Source organism: Brassica napus (assembly GCF_020379485.1).
Source record: "Brassica napus cultivar Da-Ae chromosome A5 unlocalized genomic scaffold, Da-Ae chrA05_Random_23, whole genome shotgun sequence".
Lineage (NCBI taxonomy): Eukaryota > Viridiplantae > Streptophyta > Magnoliopsida > Brassicales > Brassicaceae > Brassica > Brassica napus.
Window position 1 is genome coordinate 1 of NW_026014018.1, and position 19291 is coordinate 19291.

At 40.1% G+C, this 19291-nt stretch overlaps 3 protein-coding genes and 1 pseudogene across 4 annotated transcripts; 1 reads left to right on the forward strand and 3 right to left on the reverse strand.

The window, feature by feature from the left end:
• Window positions 1-54: 54 nt before the first annotated feature.
• On the forward strand, window positions 55-1375 carry LOC125594248 (pumilio homolog 24-like; the record flags this gene model as incomplete). Its single annotated transcript, XM_048770518.1, has 5 exons — window positions 55-110; window positions 196-419; window positions 507-581; window positions 672-925; window positions 1022-1375. Coding segments are annotated over 4 exons (520 nt in total), but the record flags the coding sequence as incomplete, so codon positions are not given.
• A 701-nt stretch (window positions 1376-2076) lies between these two features.
• Window positions 2077-3352, reverse strand: LOC125594247 (annotated as a pseudogene).
• A 6356-nt stretch (window positions 3353-9708) lies between these two features.
• On the reverse strand, window positions 9709-11722 carry LOC125594250 (probable protein phosphatase 2C 41). Of its 2 annotated transcripts, XM_048770520.1 has the most exons (6): window positions 11529-11722; window positions 11122-11390; window positions 10672-10959; window positions 10447-10567; window positions 10114-10337; window positions 9709-10024 (listed from the first exon to the last, which is right to left on the reverse strand). In XM_048770520.1, the coding sequence occupies exons 2-6, from the start codon at window positions 11368-11370 to the stop codon at window positions 9851-9853; spliced, it is 1056 nt and encodes a 351-aa protein (XP_048626477.1). In that variant the 5' UTR covers window positions 11371-11390; window positions 11529-11722; the 3' UTR covers window positions 9709-9850. The 2 variants fall into 2 exon arrangements, with proteins under 2 accessions (XP_048626477.1, XP_048626478.1); XM_048770521.1 differs by lacking the exon at window positions 11529-11722 and having other exon boundaries at window positions 9851-10024; window positions 11091-11225.
• Window positions 11723-14120: 2398 nt separating this feature from the next.
• On the reverse strand, window positions 14121-18024 carry LOC125594249 (phospholipase D zeta 1-like). Its single transcript, XM_048770519.1, has 12 exons — window positions 17843-18024; window positions 17579-17728; window positions 17125-17281; window positions 16533-17012; window positions 16284-16394; window positions 15983-16129; window positions 15706-15903; window positions 15484-15585; window positions 15177-15308; window positions 14836-14901; window positions 14692-14753; window positions 14121-14617 (listed from the first exon to the last, which is right to left on the reverse strand). Exons 3-12 carry the CDS (start codon window positions 17212-17214, stop codon window positions 14368-14370), a joined length of 1638 nt encoding a protein of 545 aa, XP_048626476.1. The 5' UTR covers window positions 17215-17281; window positions 17579-17728; window positions 17843-18024; the 3' UTR covers window positions 14121-14367.
• Window positions 18025-19291: the final 1267 nt, after the last annotated feature.

Here is a 19291-nt window from a genome sequence, read left to right on the forward strand (position 1 = left end):
CTTCCAGATTCTTGGGTGTGTCACACTAACGTATGCTTTTAAATTTTTGTGCAGAATGTATGAGACCACTATTGCAGTTACTTCATCCAATTCTTCACGTTATTTCAGTCGTGATGATTTGGCCTCTCTTGAACTGTCTTTTTCCATCACTGTGCTAATGGTATAGGAATTAACCCCACTATCTACCTAACTAAGCTGGATGTAAAACTTGCCTGTATTTACCAATTACCATCCAATTTCAGGATAAGTCTGAGACAAAGGACTCAGATGGCAAAGAATCTGCTGAGGAGGAGAAAGACGAGCAAGAAGATACTGTAACTGAAGAGAGCGGTCTTGAAGAAAATGTCACAATTGCTGGCAGTAAAAAAGATCCCCTTTTGAGAAGGCAGGAGTTGCTAGTCAAGAGTGGCCTTGCTGAGGTATATTTGAGTGTGACTCGTTTCGTAGATTTTGTTTTACTGTAGTTTTCTTACCACTCATGAGACATTCTTAAATTTGCTGAACAGCGGCTTATTGATGTCTGTGTGGAGAACGCTGAGGAATTCCTGAAGTCTAACTTTGCCAAAGAAGTCATGTATGAGGTATTGAGTTTTGGCTTCTATCATTTTTTTAGTCCTGTTATAAGAACGATAGGAGAGAGTTAAATAGCTGTGTTTTATTACTTATATCAGGTGGCCGTGGGAGGCTGTGATGGTATTCTTTTGCCAACTCTGAGCGAGAATCTGCGTGAGCTGTACCAAGCCATTGCCTCTGTAGCAGCAGAGCCGAAACCCGAAGAATCAGAAAAGAAATTCACAGCACATCCTGGAAGACTTTCACTCAAGCCGAACAATTAGAAGGCTGGTCTTGGACAGCCCTACTTTTGCTTCCATTCTTTTTAAGAAGCCTTGTCTGGAAAATGTCGTTCATGGGCTCAAGGACACTGGTTAGCCTCGAATCACTTCTCTCATTATCCATTTTATTTGCAAACAAGCAAGTCCTTGAAACCTGAATCTGTGTTCAATCTCCTCTTTTTCTACAGTTCAAGGATATTATCTGCTTTCTTAGAGACTCAAGATGTTCAAGTGCGTGAGATGGCTAAGGAAGAGCTGCAAGTGTTGGTGGACGAAGGTGCTCTAAAGATCACAGGAACCAAGAAGCCCGAATGATGCACAGCCAGTACTGCTGAATCACTTGGCGGTTTGTGTTTCAGTCTTTTCAAACAGGTTTCTACTAGGTTTTAGAGAATCTGGGATTATGTCAAAGTTTTGTTTTTTTTCTTCCTTCTATGGTTTATTACTTTAATGCAGCTTCAAACCCCCCACCTTTAACAATGTACTCATACTCGATCTTTAGTTGCATATGTTTTAATTAATATCACAAGTTTGTTGTCGAAGCTGAAAACATTGATATGTTTGTGTGTTATTACTTGTTAGAGGTTAAAGAAGAATTAAATTAACAAGGGTGAAAGAAGAGACACAGAGCATGCGCTCTTTCTTCTGTCTTTCACTCCTCTTACTATCTCCACTGCTTCATCATAGTTATCAAATACATGGTGGAAGAAGCCGTACAAGATCACAACACAAAAGTATTTTGATTGGAAATACAAATAAGAGTGAAGAAAGCATAGGCCATGTTTGGAGACAAGAAAACGACAACAACAAATTAATAGATACTCTATTTGCCTTGGCTTCTAATGCTAATAGCAGAATAAGGATTAGATACTAAAATAATCGGACCAAAACAAAAATATAAATTGTGACATATATAACAAATATTGTAACTGCATAATACATATAATATATTTATATTTTAAAATTTAAGATCAGTTATACTAATATAATTCTAAAAATATACTTATATTTCTATTCTTTTTATTTTTGTAACTGCTATTAATCCATTTGTTTGTATTCTGTTTTTCTGAATTCATCCTATTCATCTTATTCCTCTAACTTAAAACCAGTTGCAGCCGAAGCTTTTTCTTTCCAAAACCGATTTATAAAACTTGTGTAGAATTTGGTCCAGCACTTGTTATTGTTTCGTTACGTTATATAAGAAATCAAAAAATTAAAGCGATGTATGAATGGTGACTAAAAAGTGTCCGGCACATTGAAACACCCGCTCAGCTCAAAACATTCATAACCTTAGTGAGTGAGTGTGTGTGTGTGCAGTTTACATGATTTCAACAGAGCTAGGAACATAAGAGCACACAAACACAGGTGGGCTACGACATGCGTCTGCGGGGAGGTTAAGAGAAGGATCTACGACTCCTCCGAGATCCACTTGTTTGAAGTGTCCATTTCTACCAATGATGCAAGCAGTGTTGCGAGTAATGCGGCCAACCTCATCTCTGGCTTCATCAAGAACCACTGCCACCTCCTCCTCCTCCTCGTCAACCAAGAAACTCTCACCGGAATAATGAAACGGAAAACCCTTGAGTGGTTCTGTATCAACACTTAGGAACAGCTTGTTCCACGACACTGCATCGGGCTCGATCTTGCTACTGATCCAAATCTTGACCGTGTGTAGAGAAAAACCTTGTTCCTGAAATAACACAGCAAGCTGCTCTTCTCCAACACTAGAGAGGCTCACTATGTCTCCGAAGGAGTGAAAAGGCAGATGCACACGCGGCCCAAACCTCTCTTTTGTAAAATCAAAACAAAGTAAGAAATCACGAAGATCTGTTCCTGGAGCTACTACATCGACAAGCTTCTCTTCAGCAAACCAGTAAGTGTTTCCCCTTGAGAGACACGCCACGGTAATAACACTTCAGTCTACACTCAGGGTCGACATCAACAACTTTTCACGAGTTAGAGTTAAAACTGTAGAGTTCAAACTTGCCAACACGGCGCTTTAAACTCGGGTCGTAGAAATCCACAAATCTCAACAGTTTGTGGAGAGAGCAATTATTCTTCTTGTATCCGAGAGCATACATGTACCTATCAAATCTGTTATAAGAATCTCTGGGTTCGATCCACCTTGTCTGCCCACTATAAGGGTTCCAAACAACAAGCCGATGATTTGTCTTGTCTTTGGTGATGCATAACAATAAACCGTCGCAGTGAAAGATGCAAGATATGTCGACTCCATCAGCAGCAGCAGCAGCAGGATCCTCGTGGTTTAGGCTAACGAGCTTGCCTATACGCTCTATAGATGGTGGAGTGAGTAGATCAATGCTCATCAAATAAACCTTATAGTCCAGCAACATCACCACCTTCCTCCTCTGATTCTTACCGAGGTGCTTCTTTATAAACCCCTCATCTTTGGTTAAAGTGTTCCACTTTTTACAAGTAGATCGTACTCTTCCCAGAGATGTCACCGGAAGCCTAGAGAGCACCTCCTCTGCCACATCCCTTGGAAGGTCCGATATCATCGTCGCTTTTGTTTCAATGATTTTGAACCCTCTAGTTTTAAGTAAACTTCAAATAAATATATATAAATTAGAAAAATACATTATTTTTCAAAATAAAAATTTTCAGTTTTCATATTTTTTCAAGCTACTTTCAAGTCCAAGCTCAGGGAATCTACTTGCCCACCAACTGAATTCTGGGCAGAAGTACCCAACAACCACATGGGTCTCATCACACTGACGCTTTCGGCAACATCTATTACAAGTACCAGGATACTTAAGGGTGGTTGCTTGGGTTATCTGCTATTATATTGAAATTGTACTGTGAGCTAAGTGAGACTGCTTCTACCACCCTGAACATCCTCTTAGCTTATTCTGGTACAACTTGAGATGAAATTGCTTCTACCACCCTGAACAATATCCTCTTAGACTTTTAAAGAACATGTTTAGTTTCGCTTCTTTCACTTGCATCTCTTTTAGAGATGGGCTTGATTAGTGCAAGCTCTTAATATTACAGTTGAAAACAAACTCAAAACACAATTTTTAAAAATCCTAAATATATCTTCTCATAATTAGTCTAGTTTTTATATTTAGTTTAGATTGTAATTGCAATAATAAGTTATATTGAAATGATATTTATGAAATACGCTTCTCTGTGTCAACTATGAAATACTCAATCTAGAATTATGAGATGCTATTAGTAAGCCAACGACATAAATGAAACAACCGTAATTGGTCTAACTAGTAAGTAGTAACCACTAAATGTGAATCAGAGAAAAGAGTTCACAGCACATTCTGGAAGACTTTCACTCAAGCCGAACAATAAGAAGGCTGGTCTTGGATTCCCCTACTTTTGCTTCCATTCTTTTCAAGAAGGCCTTGTCTGGAGTCGTTGGCTCAAGGACACTGGTTAGCCTAATCACTTCTCTCATATATCCGTTTATCTGCAAACAAGAAAGTCCTTGAAACCTGAATCTGTGTTCTATCTCCTCTTTTTTTTTCTTTTCTGCAGTCCTTAAAAACCTCTGTTACTATGTTTTAATCTGATATCATTTTTCCTTATAGTTGGCTCAGTTCTAATGATTCAACTCACTTGGATCTGATAAGTCCCTTGCCAAGAGATCTCAATGTTGATCGTAAGTAATAAGAACACAAGTAGTTTTGGGTAGATAAGTCTACCTCTTTTTGTCTTTTTCATTTCTTTAAATAGAGATTACAAGAAGCAAATAACGTGAAAGGGAAAGTGGAGTCATTGACTCCTACATTGCAGGAAAATGGGAAAAGTGGAGAACATGTGCTTTGACTTGTTCTCTTATTGAAATTCAAATAACTTACTGAAACCATTTAATTGTGCAGATATTTTCGGTTGATCTTGTGTGGCCTCGTTGTCCTTCTTGGTGCCACCTCAGCATCAACTTGTACGTCATCTTGTATCCTATCATCACTCCCGTCCTCGGAAAGAACCTTGTCCTCAAGGTTCAGCTGAAACAGTGGAAAGCTTGTTGTGAATTGTGTTTGCTCCTCTCAAGTGGCTTCCTCAAGTGGTAAGTCCTTCCAATGAACAAGTAGCTCAATGATTGTCGCGGGTCCTTTACTGACTTCACGTGTCTTTAATATCTGTTGTGGAACAAGGCGAAGTGCACCAGACTCCTTCAGTGGCGGTAGGTGGATGGAGATCGGATCATCAGTGCCAACTCTCTTCTTCAATAGCGAGACATGAAAGACTGGGTGGATGCGTGCGGTGGTAGGTAAGGTGAGCTTGTAGGCAACCTTGCCAATCCGTGATTCTATTTGAAATGGGCCATAGTAACGATTGGCCAGCTTCTGAGATGAACGTCGGAGGACTGTCTTCTGGCGGTATGGTTGCAGGCGGAGGTAAACCCAGTCGCCTACATTATACTCAACATCTCGTCGACTCGCGTCTGCTTGTTGTTTCATCCTGTTGTTTGATGTCTCCAGGTGGTGTTTGAGTTCTGTAAGTAACTCGTCTCTGTTCTGTAATTGCTCGTCAAGTTCACCAACAAGTGTTGAACCAATTTCATACCGTGGGATTGCAGGTGGGGAACGGCCATAGAGAGCTTGGAAAGGCGTTGTGTTGGTGCTGGAGTGGAATGTAGAGTTGTACCAGTATTGAGCCCAAGGTAGAAAAGAGCTCCACTGCTTAGGTCGCTGCTGGACAAAACATCTTAGAAACTGTTCAATGCATCTGTTGACAACCTCCGTCTGTCCGTCGGTTTGTGGATGGTAAGCTGTTGACATGCGTAAGGTTGTACCCGAGAGACGCCATAACTCTTTCCAGAAGTGGCTGAGGAAGATCGGATCACGGTCACTAAGTATCGAACGAGGCAGACCATGTAGTTTAACTACTGTCTCGATGAACTTAGCCGCAACAGTGGACGCTGTGTAAGGATGTGACAAGGCGACAAGATGGGAAAATTTGGTTAGACGATCGACGATTACCAGAATAGAAGTGAAGGCACCAGACCGTGGCAACCCATCGACGAAGTCCATGGATATATCTTCCCAAACCTGCTCAGGGATAGGCAGAGGCTGAAGGAGACCTGCGGGAGACATAGTCTGAGACTTGGTGCGTTGGCAAGTTATCGCATCGAGAGATGTAGTCAGCGACCGTTCTGTGCATCGAAGGCCAGTAGAAGTGGTGAGATAGGCGTTTAAAGGTTCGAAGCACACCTGAGTGGCCTCCTAGTGCAGTGTCGTGATGTTCATGTAGTAGTTGCTGAACTAGAGGAGACGTTGGTGGGATCACGACTCTGTTGTTGTAGCAGATGAGTCCATCGCGCCACGAGTAAGGACGACCCGAATTTGCTGTTGTGGTGGCTCCAATGCGTTTGAGGTAAGGATCCTGTGAGGCCAAGTCGCGGAGGTCTGTCCAAAAGGATGACTGAGGTACTGAGATTGCTGCAAGGAGAGGACTGTCCGGAACCCGTGAAAGAGCATCTGCTGCAGAGTTAAGCTTTCCAGGTTTGTAAACGATCTCGTAATCGTACCCTACAAGTTTTGCCATCCACTTTTGCTGCTCCGGAGTGAGAATTCGTTGTTCCAACATGTAGCGCAAGCTTCTTTGGTCGGTTTGGATTGTGAACTTGCGCCCCAAGAGATAAGGGCGCCATGTGCGTATGGCGACGATGATTGCTAGCATCTCACGAGCATAGGTTGACCAAGCTTTCTTCTGTACACCCAGAGAGCGGCTCATGAAGGCAATAGGTTGGCCTTGTTGAGATAAGACAGCGCCAATACCATCTCCGGAAGCGTCGGTTTCGATGACAAAAGGTTTGGAGAAGTCAGGCAAGGCAAGAGTTGGTGTTGTAGTCATGGCGGTTTTGAGCTTGTTGAAGGCTTGATGATAGTATCCTGTGAGGCCGAGGAAACCTCGAAGCTCGGTGACTGTAGTAGGAACCGGCCAAGCTGTCATTGCACTGACTTTGGACTGATCGACGTTGACACCAGTGTTGGAGATAATGTGACCCAAGTACTCGAGCTCTCTTTTACCAAATTCACACTTTTTGAATTTCACCGACAAGTGATGTTTCTGTATCACGCTAAAGACTTCTCGAACATGTTGGAGGTGAAGCTCCCAAGTTGGGCTGTAGATGAGAATATCGTCAAAGAAGACGAGTACAGACTTCCTCATAAATGGTCTGAAGATGTCATTCATAAGGGCCTGGAACGTTGAAGGCGCGTTGCAGAGGCCAAATGGCATAACGAGGTATTCGAAGTGTCCATGGTGCGTCCTGAAAGCAGTTTTGTGAACATCAGAGGGGTGCATTCGAACCTGGTGGAAACCAGCAGTGAGGTCGAGTTTAGTGAAGAAGGCGGCACCGTGCAGTTCGTCTAGCATATCCTCGACAGTGGGAATCGGAAAGCGATCCTTGATTGTGGCAGAGTTGAGCGCTCTGTAATCGGTACAGAAGCGCCATGATCCGTCTTTCTTTTTCACTAGGAGGACCGGGGAAGAGAAGGGGCTGGAGCTCGTCTGGACTATGCCGGCGCTGAGCATATCGGCAACCTGTTTCTCGATCTCATCTTTCTGAAAGTAGGCATAACGGTAAGGACGAACGTTGATTGGATTTGTACCTTCCTTGAGTGTGATATGATGTTCGATCTCACGCTGTGGTGGAAGACCGGTTGGTGTTTGGAAAATCCCATCAAATTCAGTAAGTAGTAGTTTGATGTCGTCGTTAAGCTCTTGTAATTCTGGTGGTGGCGCCGGAGAGCAGATCGCAAGGAGGAAATTCCCTTGTCGGAGGTCCTTCTCGACATCGTCTGTCGTTGTGGGCCGAATCAGTGGTTTGGTAAGCCCAGTTAGAGTATGGGTTTGACCCTCCCAGTTCAACTGCAGCGTTTGGGCTTTCCAATCTGTGAGTATTGGGCCAAGACCTTGTAACCATTGGATACCCAAGACCAAATCGAGGCCCACCAGAGGAAGTGCGTACAATGTGACCTGAAAGTGAGCGGTGCCGATCTGGATTGTGACGTCGTTGAACTGGCGGTGACATCGTAATGGTTCACCGTTGGCCACTCGGACAGTAAAGGCTTTCGTCGGTGTCTCAACCAAACGGAGTGTATGAGCCACTTTCTCGCTGATGAAGTTGTGGGTTGAACCACTGTCGACGAGTGCGTGGAGGTTCTGGCGGTTGAGAATGGCTTGGAGGCGCATTGTTGTTGGTGAGTCCCAACCGGTGAGGGCGTTGAGGGTGATTTCCGGTGTGTCGTCGCTGTCGTCAATATCGTCGTCCTCTTCGTCAGCGTCGTTGATGCTCTCCATGATGAAGAGTTGCGGAGTAACACATTTGTGACCCGGAGTGTATTTGTCGTCGCAACTAAAGCAGAGACCCAGACTACGCTTTCTCTTCATTTCCTCCCAAGTGAGTTTCATAGGGGTCTGTGTTGAACGTTGTTGATTTGTTGTTGGAGTAGTGGACTTGGGTTGAGAAGAAGAGGAACTTGAGTAGTTGCGAGGTGTGAAGCTCCGCTTTTGTTTTTGAAGTTGGTCGTCTTTCATCCTGGCGAGGTTGATGACTTCCTGTAACGTCTTTGGCTGGAACATCCGGACATCATCGGCAATATTGGGATGTAAGCCCCCGAGAAAAGTCCCGACGAGTGCTTCCTCAGACCAGTTGGAGACTTTCTTTCGTAGTCTCTCGAAAGCTCGTTGGTATTCACGAAATGTTCCGGTTTGACGGATTTTAGACAATTCCTCGTGGAAGTTGGCGCTCCGAGTAGGACCAAACCTAGTCATCAGTTCGCTCTCAAATTTCTCTCAAGTAATGAGATGCAGATCGATTCCGAGAGCTTTGACTGTTGCTTGCCACCACTCATTGGCTTCCTCCGTTAGATGGTAAGAGGCGAAGCTCACACGTTGATTTCCGGTGATGTCATGATACGCAAAGTATTGTGTGGCTTTTGTGATCCATTCTGTCGGATCGCCCTCGCTGAACCTCGGAAGTTCAAGTTTTAAGTGGCGGCGTGGATTGGGCGCAAGTGCAAAAGGGTTAACGTCGTCCTGTCGTGTACGCGGGTCCTCGGCGCGGCGTGGATTTGATGCGCTGGACCCTGTTTCACGTTGGCCAAGGATAAGTTCCCGCATCTCCTTGAACGAATCAGCAATGGAACGGTTGACTGAGTCCTCGAATCCTCGGAACTTGTCGTTGATACCGGTTGTTAGTTTCATGAGTTCATCCTGGACCAAGCCCATGCTTGATTCGAGATCGTCGATGCGTTCCCGGTTGTTGGCCATGGTCTCTTTCCGAAGATTTTGAGCCACGGCCTTGTTTTTTGTAGAGTTTTTGTGGTGCGAGGCGGAATTGTGGAGGAAGGGTGATAAACACAAGAAAGAAAAGTTTGAAGTTTCTGTTGAGCGTTGAGTCTATAGAATACCCGTCAACGAGAAAGAAAAAAAAAGTAACCAGCTCTGATACCACTGATAAGTCCCTTGCCAAGAGATCTCAATGTTGATCGTAAGTAATAAGAACACAAGTAGTTTTGGGTAGATAAGTCTACCTCTTTTTGTCTTTTTCATTTCTTTAAATAGAGATTACAAGAAGCAAATAACGTGAAAGGGAAAGTGGAGTCATTGACTCCTACATTGCAGGAAAATGGGAAAAGTGGAGAACATGTGCTTTGACTTGTTCTCTTATTGAAATTCAAATAACTTACTGAAACCATTTAATTGTGCAGATATTTTCGGTTGATCTTGTGTGGCCTCGTTGTCCTTCTTGGTGCCACCTCAGCATCAACTTGTACGTCATCTTGTATCCTATCAGGATCCTCCAGGCTCTAATCCTAATCATTTTTTCTTCAATGAGCAATGACCGTTACACACCAATTTACAAAAACATGCCGAAACTTTTAATCACCCATTTCTAATCACAACCACTCTCTTAACATCATCTATCATATATACACACTATGTAAATGCATATGTATCACATCTTGGTTGTTGAAGCTGAAAACATTGATGTGTGTATGAGTTATTACTTATTAGAGGTTAAAGAAGATAGATTAACAAGGGTGAAAGAAGAGACAGAGAGCAGAGATATCATCCATGGCGATGCTGCTTCTCTTCTTACGCCAAAGCATCATAGCTTTCTTTACCAATCTCTCTGCGCTCTTTTTTCTGTCTTTCACTCCTCTTACTATCTCCACTGCTTCATCATTTTTCATCACATCCCACATCTACATACACACACACATACATGATTATATATTTATGTGTTTTTATCTTGCTTTTGATTCAAAACTGATTATACTGATATATATATTACCCCATCGGTTGCCAAGATGAGAAACTGGTCCTTGCTGGTTATCTTTCTGTATGTCACCTCCGGTTCAGAGACTAAACCGAAGTCTTTAAGGCAGTAATCTCCAAACGCTCTTGAGACAGCTAAACCAAGCGACCTGCCATTTGGCATGCCTACCCGGTACATTCCCGGTTCATCATCTAGGCAAAACAACCGTCCATCCGATTGTTTTATCCGTTCTGCTTCCTCTGTTTAACCGGGTAGTAATACGTACCAATTTTAATTTCAGATCTTGTATAATCTCTCCATCTGAATATAACTAATTGTGAAAAAGCTTTTAGAGGTTAGATATAGTACCTGGAATGTTCGGTTTAAAGTCAACTGATAGCTGAACCGGCACTAAACCGACTCCATCATCAGAAGTTGTTGCTATTACTGCTCTTGAGTCACCAGCATTTGCTACAACAAGATGATCACCCTTCAAATGCAAAAAAATCATATTTCAACAGTTAGCATTTTTCTATGTGAACTTATTATATCATTTGGTTAAGAATGATAATTGTATGGTTACAAGATATGTACCTGCAAGATGGCGGTGAGAGCGGTGCAGCCGCTGCAGTAAGAATCAATGGATGGATGGATCTTGAGATCAAGATCGATGATAGAGAATGTTTTCATGCAAGCTTGCTTCCAAAGATCAAACGGAGAGAAACATTCCGGTGAAGATGATAAGGATGCAAGAGTTTGTTGCCACTGGCAAAGCAGTGAAGCTGGAAATAACCTTTTTACTCTTTTGGTTATTTTATGTCCCCATGCTCCATGTCCATCGAACATCCCACAAAATGTTATGTCTTCTTGGCATCCAAAACCCTATATATCATGCATAGACAAATTCATAAAACATATGATGTTGTAATTTCTCAACGATCATATATACTTTAGCTACTAAGTTATAGACATCATAACTATATAATCATCGGTTACATGGAAGGAGAAGTTACCTAACATATAGTATATTTATGTAAAGTGTACCTCCCAAACAATGGCACGATCTTGGTTGATTCCTTTCTCACCTCTATTAGTACATATAGAGGTAAATCTCTTGGAAGTTTCGGAGCTAACAAAGCCCGAGGAACCTAGCAAAGTCGAGTTCTTCTTGGAATTTTTCATCATCGATTTTGCGATCTCTTTACCTCCATCTTCATATTCAGATAAATATTTTCCTTTCTTCATCGATACACTTCTTGCCAAACCGTCCAAAAATGCAGGCAAAAGCACCATTCTCTAGTGCTCTAACGATCCTACAAGTAATGATATATATTAGCTCTATATATGTATAATGAGTTATGACAAGTGATACGATAACTTAGGTATATATAAAACATGATTGTTGCAGCTTCTCAAGATGCAGAAGAACAAAGGTTTTGTTAGTAAATTACCAAATTTCCGGTTAATATTCTTGGCCGTTGTTTCTCTATTGAATACTTTTACTTTTGCTGGATTAACTACTTATACGCTGGTGAATCGTCTCTGTGACTCATCATCTTTGTCTTTCTCTCCTTCGACTATTCTAATCCTTATTATTTTATACATATACACGTATAAATACATGTCCACGAGGAAACGTATATGCTAAGCATAAAGTTGACGACATTTTTATTTAATATAGTTGAAGGCTATAACAATATAACAAATGGCTTTATTTGGTTAGGTTAAGGAAACGTATATGTATATTCCATTGGTAAAACAAAGTTAAAATGATAAAACGTATCATGTCCTATATAATTAAAAGGACTTATGAAATTAAGAATTAACACGTTCGAACTCAAATGTATATCAGTATATATACATAGAAATAGCGTAACAACATAAACCATGAAAAAATATATCTGAAGAAAATAGTCTAAAATAATTCAACATATATTTTACATATACAAGGCTGAAACAATATATTACACGAAGAAAAAAAATAATTACACGAACATAGAACTCGTAAACGAGTTATACATACACGAGCTATTGTACTACAGCCGAAAATACATGTAGGGTGTATAAGGTGTATTTTTTATTTATTTATAAAGGTGTATTTTAGACTAAGAGAATGGTATCTGTATGATTAAAATATTGTTTATATACAACATCTATAATATATATACATGCATATATTGCCATATTGGCTAATGCATTTGTTATGGAAGTGTTAGGCGTGGGAGCCGTGAAGATCTCATTTCAACGCAATCATCAAATTGAAGAAAATGGACATGTCACATACGTTAATTTTGGGGTCAAATGACTCGGATGCAACAAAAAAGCGTTGCAACAACCACAGTGAATAAACCAATGAAACTTTATCACCACATATAATACAGTTTAAGACCGACAAATGAATAGATTATAGTCGCTTAGTACCTCATTATGATAGAGATGTATATGCTTTAAATTAGTAAAAAGTCTTGATTAAATGTGGATGTGGAAGAAATCAGTATATTAATGAATGTGGTGGAAATATAAAATGATATCATGTGGGGGTTTGTTAAACAATAAGCACTTGTCAATAAAAGTTGTGGCTGTGAGAGAGACTCGAATCTAAAAGCTAATGGTCAGTGCCTTTGATCCGTAACAACTCTTATCTTTAAGAAAAGAAAAGAAATTATTTTATTACACCGTAGTCAGACGATACGTTCCTATCATTCAAATTATGTAATAACATGCCAAAAATAAAATAGACACGACATCGTTACGAATTTACGATATACAGTACATGTATAAACACAAAGTGGTATAAGTTGCAAGATGTTTGCGTCATATACTCTTATATATACACAAATCAAATGGAATATATACATACAGTATATGTATGCAATCAAGACATGAGACTGGATTAGTTTGTTATTAGGTGTGTTACGTGTGTATACAATCACATGTTAGTGTTTCAAAAAAAAAATACAATCACATGTTATATGGAGTTTTAATTGACCTTTTCCTTTGCTTTCCCTTGCGATTTAATAATCAACTTTGTTAATCTATGATCTATGCCTAACTATATATGCGCCCTAGTGCATATGTTAGATTTTATACATGTCCACTTGGCTAGATTTCTTAGGTAATCCATAGGGATACCAGTGCTTACGAGTTTAAATTTAAAATTAAGTTTGAATAATTATTACACAAAAAATATGGAAAGAGATAATATAGATTATCTTGCGCTACATAGAATTATGATAAGTGTATGGTCACAATGGAGCAGATTAGCAATCCAAATCGAATTACTATTTGGGAGAGGATGAAACAAAAATGATATACATATCATTTACTAAATATTATTAAGCAAATAAATTTGATGAAGTAACTAACAAAGCACTCTTTGAAAGAAACAAATGAGTCCCAAAAAAAATCTGTCATTTCTTGAAATTCTCCTGACTTTACATATAGTTTAGTAATTTCTGATTGGAAAAAGAAATACATATAATTTAGTAAATTACTTTTTTTTGTCATCAAACAAACAGAATCAGTATTCATACTAACTCTGTTAACCAAACTAACAAATTTGATGAAAAAACTAACAAAGCAGGCCACTGATTTACATATACTGTAGTTTAATAATTTCTGCTTGGATTGTTACTAGTTTCCACGTTTTCATCCGAATTCAAACCCGTATAAATATAATCATATTTTCAAAAAGAAGTTCAATTTAATGATTTACTATCATTTCAGCTAATTCTTGTAACCTCTTTCGACGATTATCTTGTATACCTATTGTGTAAAGATAAAGAATTGATCACCAAATCCTCCACATGGTATACTTTTTATTTTGTAAGTTGCGACTTGTATCCCACAAGCAGATATAAGCAGTCAGAACAAACTATGTCACTACAAAGAGATGCCAGTGGCAAAGATGGAGTTGTTTGATTCTGAGCCAAGCAACAAAGGGCACAAACATGTCACATGTCCGCTCAGGGATCTCGAAACCGACATTAGATTATTCAGTACTTTTACATAAACTACAAATAATGTGAGTAACAAATGTGAAGTCGAGTATAATATACTAAATATTTAACTTATAGAAAATGAATTGGTTCTTTCTTTACCTCGGAAGAGAGCAACCAAAACATAGCAAAATGGCTTCTCTTCCGAGTTCCCTCTTGTTTCCAACATCACACATATCCCTCCCTATACAGACATCTTTAATTCTTTCCCATAAACATATGAAATGAATTGGTTAAAGATAGCAATGAAGTTTTTTCCCGTGTAGAACAGTCGCTGAATAGATTCGAGATCTCAATGAAAGACTTGAGCGGATGCGTAGTATTCACTCTCATTGAAGAAAGGTCTTAGATCTTCTTTGCACATGAAATCTAAAGGGAAAGAGACTAGATGTCCCTTTATCGACTTTAGTCTGTCCATTGGATCGCTTCTCTTGATGTCTCCATTGTGGTAAGACTCCAGCTTCTCCGGTGCTATTCCCAAGTCGATTGTTGTGTGTCCCAGTTTCTCCTTCCAATACGATATGCTTTGTCTGAACGCCATTCTGCGTATATACCCAGGAGGAATCATATGATAGTGTCCAAAGATGGAAAAGTGAAAGATAAACCAGAATTGTACCTTGAATGGATGAGATCATTGGGTACACAAGAGAAGACATCCTGATATATCATCGTGTTTGTCTGCATTGGGATTTAAATAGCTCACAGGTTATATATGTGGCCATTGAAATTAAAACGTTGATTATGTAACTATGTTTCTAACCTTTGCAGTTGCCATCCATATCTCCTTGTAGGTTGAATCAGAAACGGGATCAATTATCTGATCAATCTGGAAACAAAAAGCCAAAGATCGCATTATTGTAAGTACAACCAGGGGAAGCATTAAGAGTCTTGAAGACACTCTTCAGTCACAAACATTGACTGAAACTTCAGGCTGGGGAGGTTTAAATCATTAGGTGAAAGTACAACAGTAGTTTCTAAGAGTAGTTTCCATGGCATTTGAAGTATTAAATATGTTTATATACTGAAAGCTCATGACTCCGTTGGTTATACTGTATAAACATTAGCCCACATAGAGAAACGATTTAAGGATATGATGCAAACCTCTCCACTACGAAGTCCAAGGTGTTCTGACCAAAGAGAGAGCCTAAGGCTTAAAGAAAATTTCCCAGCCTTCCATGGCTTTCCAGCCATGCGCGAATCTACCAATTCTTTGTCTTCGATTAGTACTCCAATCTGATATAAAAAGGACACAAGCATGTTATGCTTCTTAATGTTCAGCATACATATGGTATTACAAAATTCAGCATGTACTATTCTTAAATCAATTCCTCACTGAGTATAAACTCCGCTATAACATGTAGAGGCACCAGTACTTTCTTTAATAAAGAAAAGGTGTGAAAATACTGACCTCAGAATCCCTTGAGCCAAGCAAACTCCGGTCATTGATATTGGCAGATCCAATCAGTGCTGCACGGTCATCAATTATCATGATTTTACTGTGAACATACACCTGCACGGAGAGAAAGATATATTATTCACATTTTCAGCAGTCGGTACATAACACATGAAACAATGCATCCTCTAGAAAGGCAACTCTGCAAATCTAACCCGTAGATAATTAATTTGTTACCTGACTAGTGGCGACAGGTCCATCTTCGGAAAGTTTACCATACGCCCTAAGGCCGTAGAAGGAGATATAATCATTAGCCTTTGGGCCAACGGTTTTGTAAAGATTGTTCAATATTGAATTATGTCCTCTGTACATGGTTCGATACTGCCAATGCATTATGGCTCTAACAGATGCTGCGCCGCTGTCATCAATACCTCCCTGCAAGGTACATAGGTACAAATGCATATCAGAGGAAATTTATTTTGAAAATGATGCAGCATTCTAAATGGAAACTAACCTGGAACCCCGGGAGGAGAGGTATAACAACAACAACTCTGAAACTTTTCTTTTCGTTATGGGCACGCAAAATCCTCTTGTACAACGCTTCTAAGACACGGTTCTTTATCGTGTCATCTCCAGAAAGGCCTGATATGAAAAACTGATTCTGGATAGCACAAGATGTGAAGTCAGAAAAATGGAGCACCTGTGAACCTATGTCCACTACTTGTATAATGCGAATATGGCAGGTTGTTTTAATAAAACTCTACATGATGCTGTCAAATTGTAATTCTATAAAGAATTTTTTTTATAACAAATACCTCAATGTAGATAAAATGCTCAGCTTTATCAATGAGAGAACGGTAAGCAGAATGGATACTCTCTTCAACTTGGCTTGTTCCAGCAGACCACTGGCTCACACTTCGTATAATCTGAAAATAGGTGCAATCAGTGTAATATTGACGGGAGGCAAGAAGAAAACGGAAGAGGAACCTCGAGAATAGCATATGTGCAATATAAATTGAGAATGCGACAGGTTAATGGTACATATAAACTTCCAAAACACCCACCTGACAGCGGCATGAAGTTCTCGGACCGACTTGTCCACTCTCATCTGGCGACCCGACCTGATAACCACGTTCTTGTGTTTCCCACCACTCTGAATCAATTGAATTAGAACCACGCTTTGCCACTGGAAGATGTAGCCCATTACGATCATCTACAAAGCCCCTCATAGGAGTATCTCCCACAACTGGTTCTATTTTGGATTTCCGGAAAGAGAATGGGCCATTTCTACTGTTAGTACCATTTGCTTTATGCCCCCTACTCGAACCATCCTCATCAACTGGCTCTTGAGGCAAAAGTAACGGAATGTCCTGCAAAGATGATCCAGAAGAAAATGAATCCTCTCTTCGAATCCCTTTAATGCTGTCTTCGTCATTCTTGCATTCAATGTCCGACTCCTCTTGCCTTCCCATGTAGTGGGGTATAACCATGTGATGTTGAGGCATAAGAAGCGGAATTGAATCTTCGTATGGTGCTTTGTTTCTCTGAAACAATCACAGTTTTTTTTTCAGTCATAGGAAACAACCATTGATTATTTTTACGATAATGACACCAACATCAAACAGATAGAAGAAAGGTCATGATAAATGTAAAAACCTTAGCATAGTTCCAGCGTTGAACAAAATGCCTAGCCACATCACGGCAAGGTGGACCCCATAAAGCACAATGCACATCATGCCAAGGCATCCGTGGATATTTTCTTCGGTCTAACTCATCTTTCAGAGCATCCTCCCAAGTGTTTGGTTCAGATTCTCTGCAGAAAATTTAATGGCGTTTAAACAGTAATCAGAGGGTACAATTCAGAAAGATGAAATGTGGCAATCCTGGTTTGTATTGGAGATCCAATATCTGATTGGTGGAAAGCACCAAACAGTATACCTTCAAACATCACAGTCAAAATTACTGAAAACGTGACAGATAATTTGTTCTTATTTAAAAAGTAAACTTGGTAAACTGAAAAGAGACTCCATTTTACATCTAAAAATCAACTCGCCTCTTAGTTCGCAATACTAAAATCTGTTAATACTTGTTGTGAAAGGGAAATTCTTACCTAGGGTTGTAATAGTCCTTTCCAGGCCATGTCACAGAAGGGTTATCTCCTACTTTATGTTCAAACGTGTCGTACCGGCCAAAACACAAGTCCAACCCTCCAATGAAGCAAACCTGATGATCGACGATGACAAGTTTTTCATGGTGGGACCTGCAAAGACATGCAGAAGTAGAAATCAAAGTTATTTCTGTTTATTTTGTGGTTAGTTATATTAGAACTAATAAACAAGAAAGAAATATATTAGAACTGTGCACCATATCATACCAGAGATAGACACCGCTAGAGAAGTGGTCAGGATAACGAAGTACCCTCACATTCTCATGAATGCTAAGAAGCCTGCGTTTGCTATATACACTGTTGATCTTTAAAGCAAGAGCAACCTCCTTGTATATAAGGATGTATATCTGAAAAGTGATAGTAATAGCAAATGAAAACTTGAGATTCGAAACAGTGCATGAAATTTACATGTCTACACTGTTGGGAAGAACAGAAGCAACCTCCTTGAGTAGAAGTATATAAAACTCTTACACTCATAAAACTATGAAATACAGAAACCTACCCCTCCAGACTAAAAGTCAAGAAAACGAGTCACCATTTACTCTAACCAGGAATTACCCTGAGGATAAAAGCATTGAATAAACTACCAATGCAATTTTGAGAGGACAGGAAGAAATGATCCCATCCAACACTATTTATATTTTACTAATTCAATTCGTCACCAGTATAAACAGAAACAATGACTGATTTAGCAACTCAATATTCACTGCAAGGCCAATAGTCTTACGAGCTGCCAAGAGAGTATAGCCTTCAATAAACAAGCGATGACTATAATCATCCATCTGGCCAGCTCTCCTTAGCACTAAGAAGATTATAGCTACTTATACAAGTAATTGGAAGAACAAATGTTGTCACCAGCCACGTTATAGTATGCGAAATAATGGCTCCTAGAAACATAGATAGAGAATGAAGATGAATAAAAAGAAACTGATGAACTGATTTGGAGAGGAAAACAAGGATAATATCACTGCAATGGCACTAATAAGTTTAAGAGCCGTAGGAAAAGAAGTCGGGGGAGAGAGGCAGAAGAATAGCCTCAATAACAAAGAGATAAAAATGAACTTCAAGCAAGAGTTATCAATGTAATGGAAGATAAGTATTACACAGTGAGAAAAAATGGGAGGTACTATAGGTAAAGAAAGATAGGCGCAAGATCTCCTTAGCCCTAAAAGAAGCATAAATAGCTACTAAGTACATGAGATGTCTGGTAGTACGTACCTGAACTCCTGCTTAGCTTTGTTCTCCAACAATTTATCAATCTGGAAGATGTAGAGAGTCTAAGGGCCTAAAGATAGAGTTCTGGGCACACCACCAGCCACCAAATGAAATCTACAAGACAAATCAGTATCAGTTGGATAGTAAGACATCAACTCATCGTCGAACACTCCACGCACAGTGAAAAGTGGCACACCTCAGATTTAGCATTTTCAATGGCCGCAGCCATGGCTGCAAAAGCTGCTCCACCATCTACGAAACACTGGCCTGACTTGCCGTCAATCTGTTAAACCTCGGGTCATCTGTACAGGAAGCGGGGGAGCAAATGAGCCAAGCGATGAGGATGGCACCAACCCCTCAGGGGGTCTAAGAGCCGCATCGTTAATAGAAGCCACCCAATCGTTAACTTTTGCACTACTCTTCGCCCTTATTCTTATACTC

What these genes read in the sequence shown, in the direction of transcription:
- LOC125594250 (XM_048770520.1), bottom strand. Translation starts at nt 11,370, where the DNA reads ATGGTGCTTTTGCCTGCATTTTTGGACGGTTTGGCAAGAAGTGTATCG. An exon ending in ATCGTGCCATTGTTTGGGAG is followed by an intron (nt 10,960 to 11,121) that starts GTACACTTTACA and finishes CATGATATATAG; the next exon opens with GGTTTTGGATGCCAAGAAGA. An exon ending in CTCTCACCGCCATCTTGCAG is followed by an intron (nt 10,568 to 10,671) that starts GTACATATCTTG and finishes TTGCATTTGAAG; the next exon opens with GGTGATCATCTTGTTGTAGC.
- LOC125594249 (XM_048770519.1), bottom strand. Translation starts at nt 17,214, where the DNA reads ATGCCTTGGCATGATGTGCATTGTGCTTTATGGGGTCCACCTTGCCGT. An exon ending in CTCTCCTCCCGGGGTTCCAG is followed by an intron (nt 15,904 to 15,982) that starts GTTAGTTTCCAT and finishes TGTACCTTGCAG; the next exon opens with GGAGGTATTGATGACAGCGG. An exon ending in TTGGCTCAAGGGATTCTGAG is followed by an intron (nt 15,309 to 15,483) that starts GTCAGTATTTTC and finishes TTTTTATATCAG; the next exon opens with ATTGGAGTACTAATCGAAGA.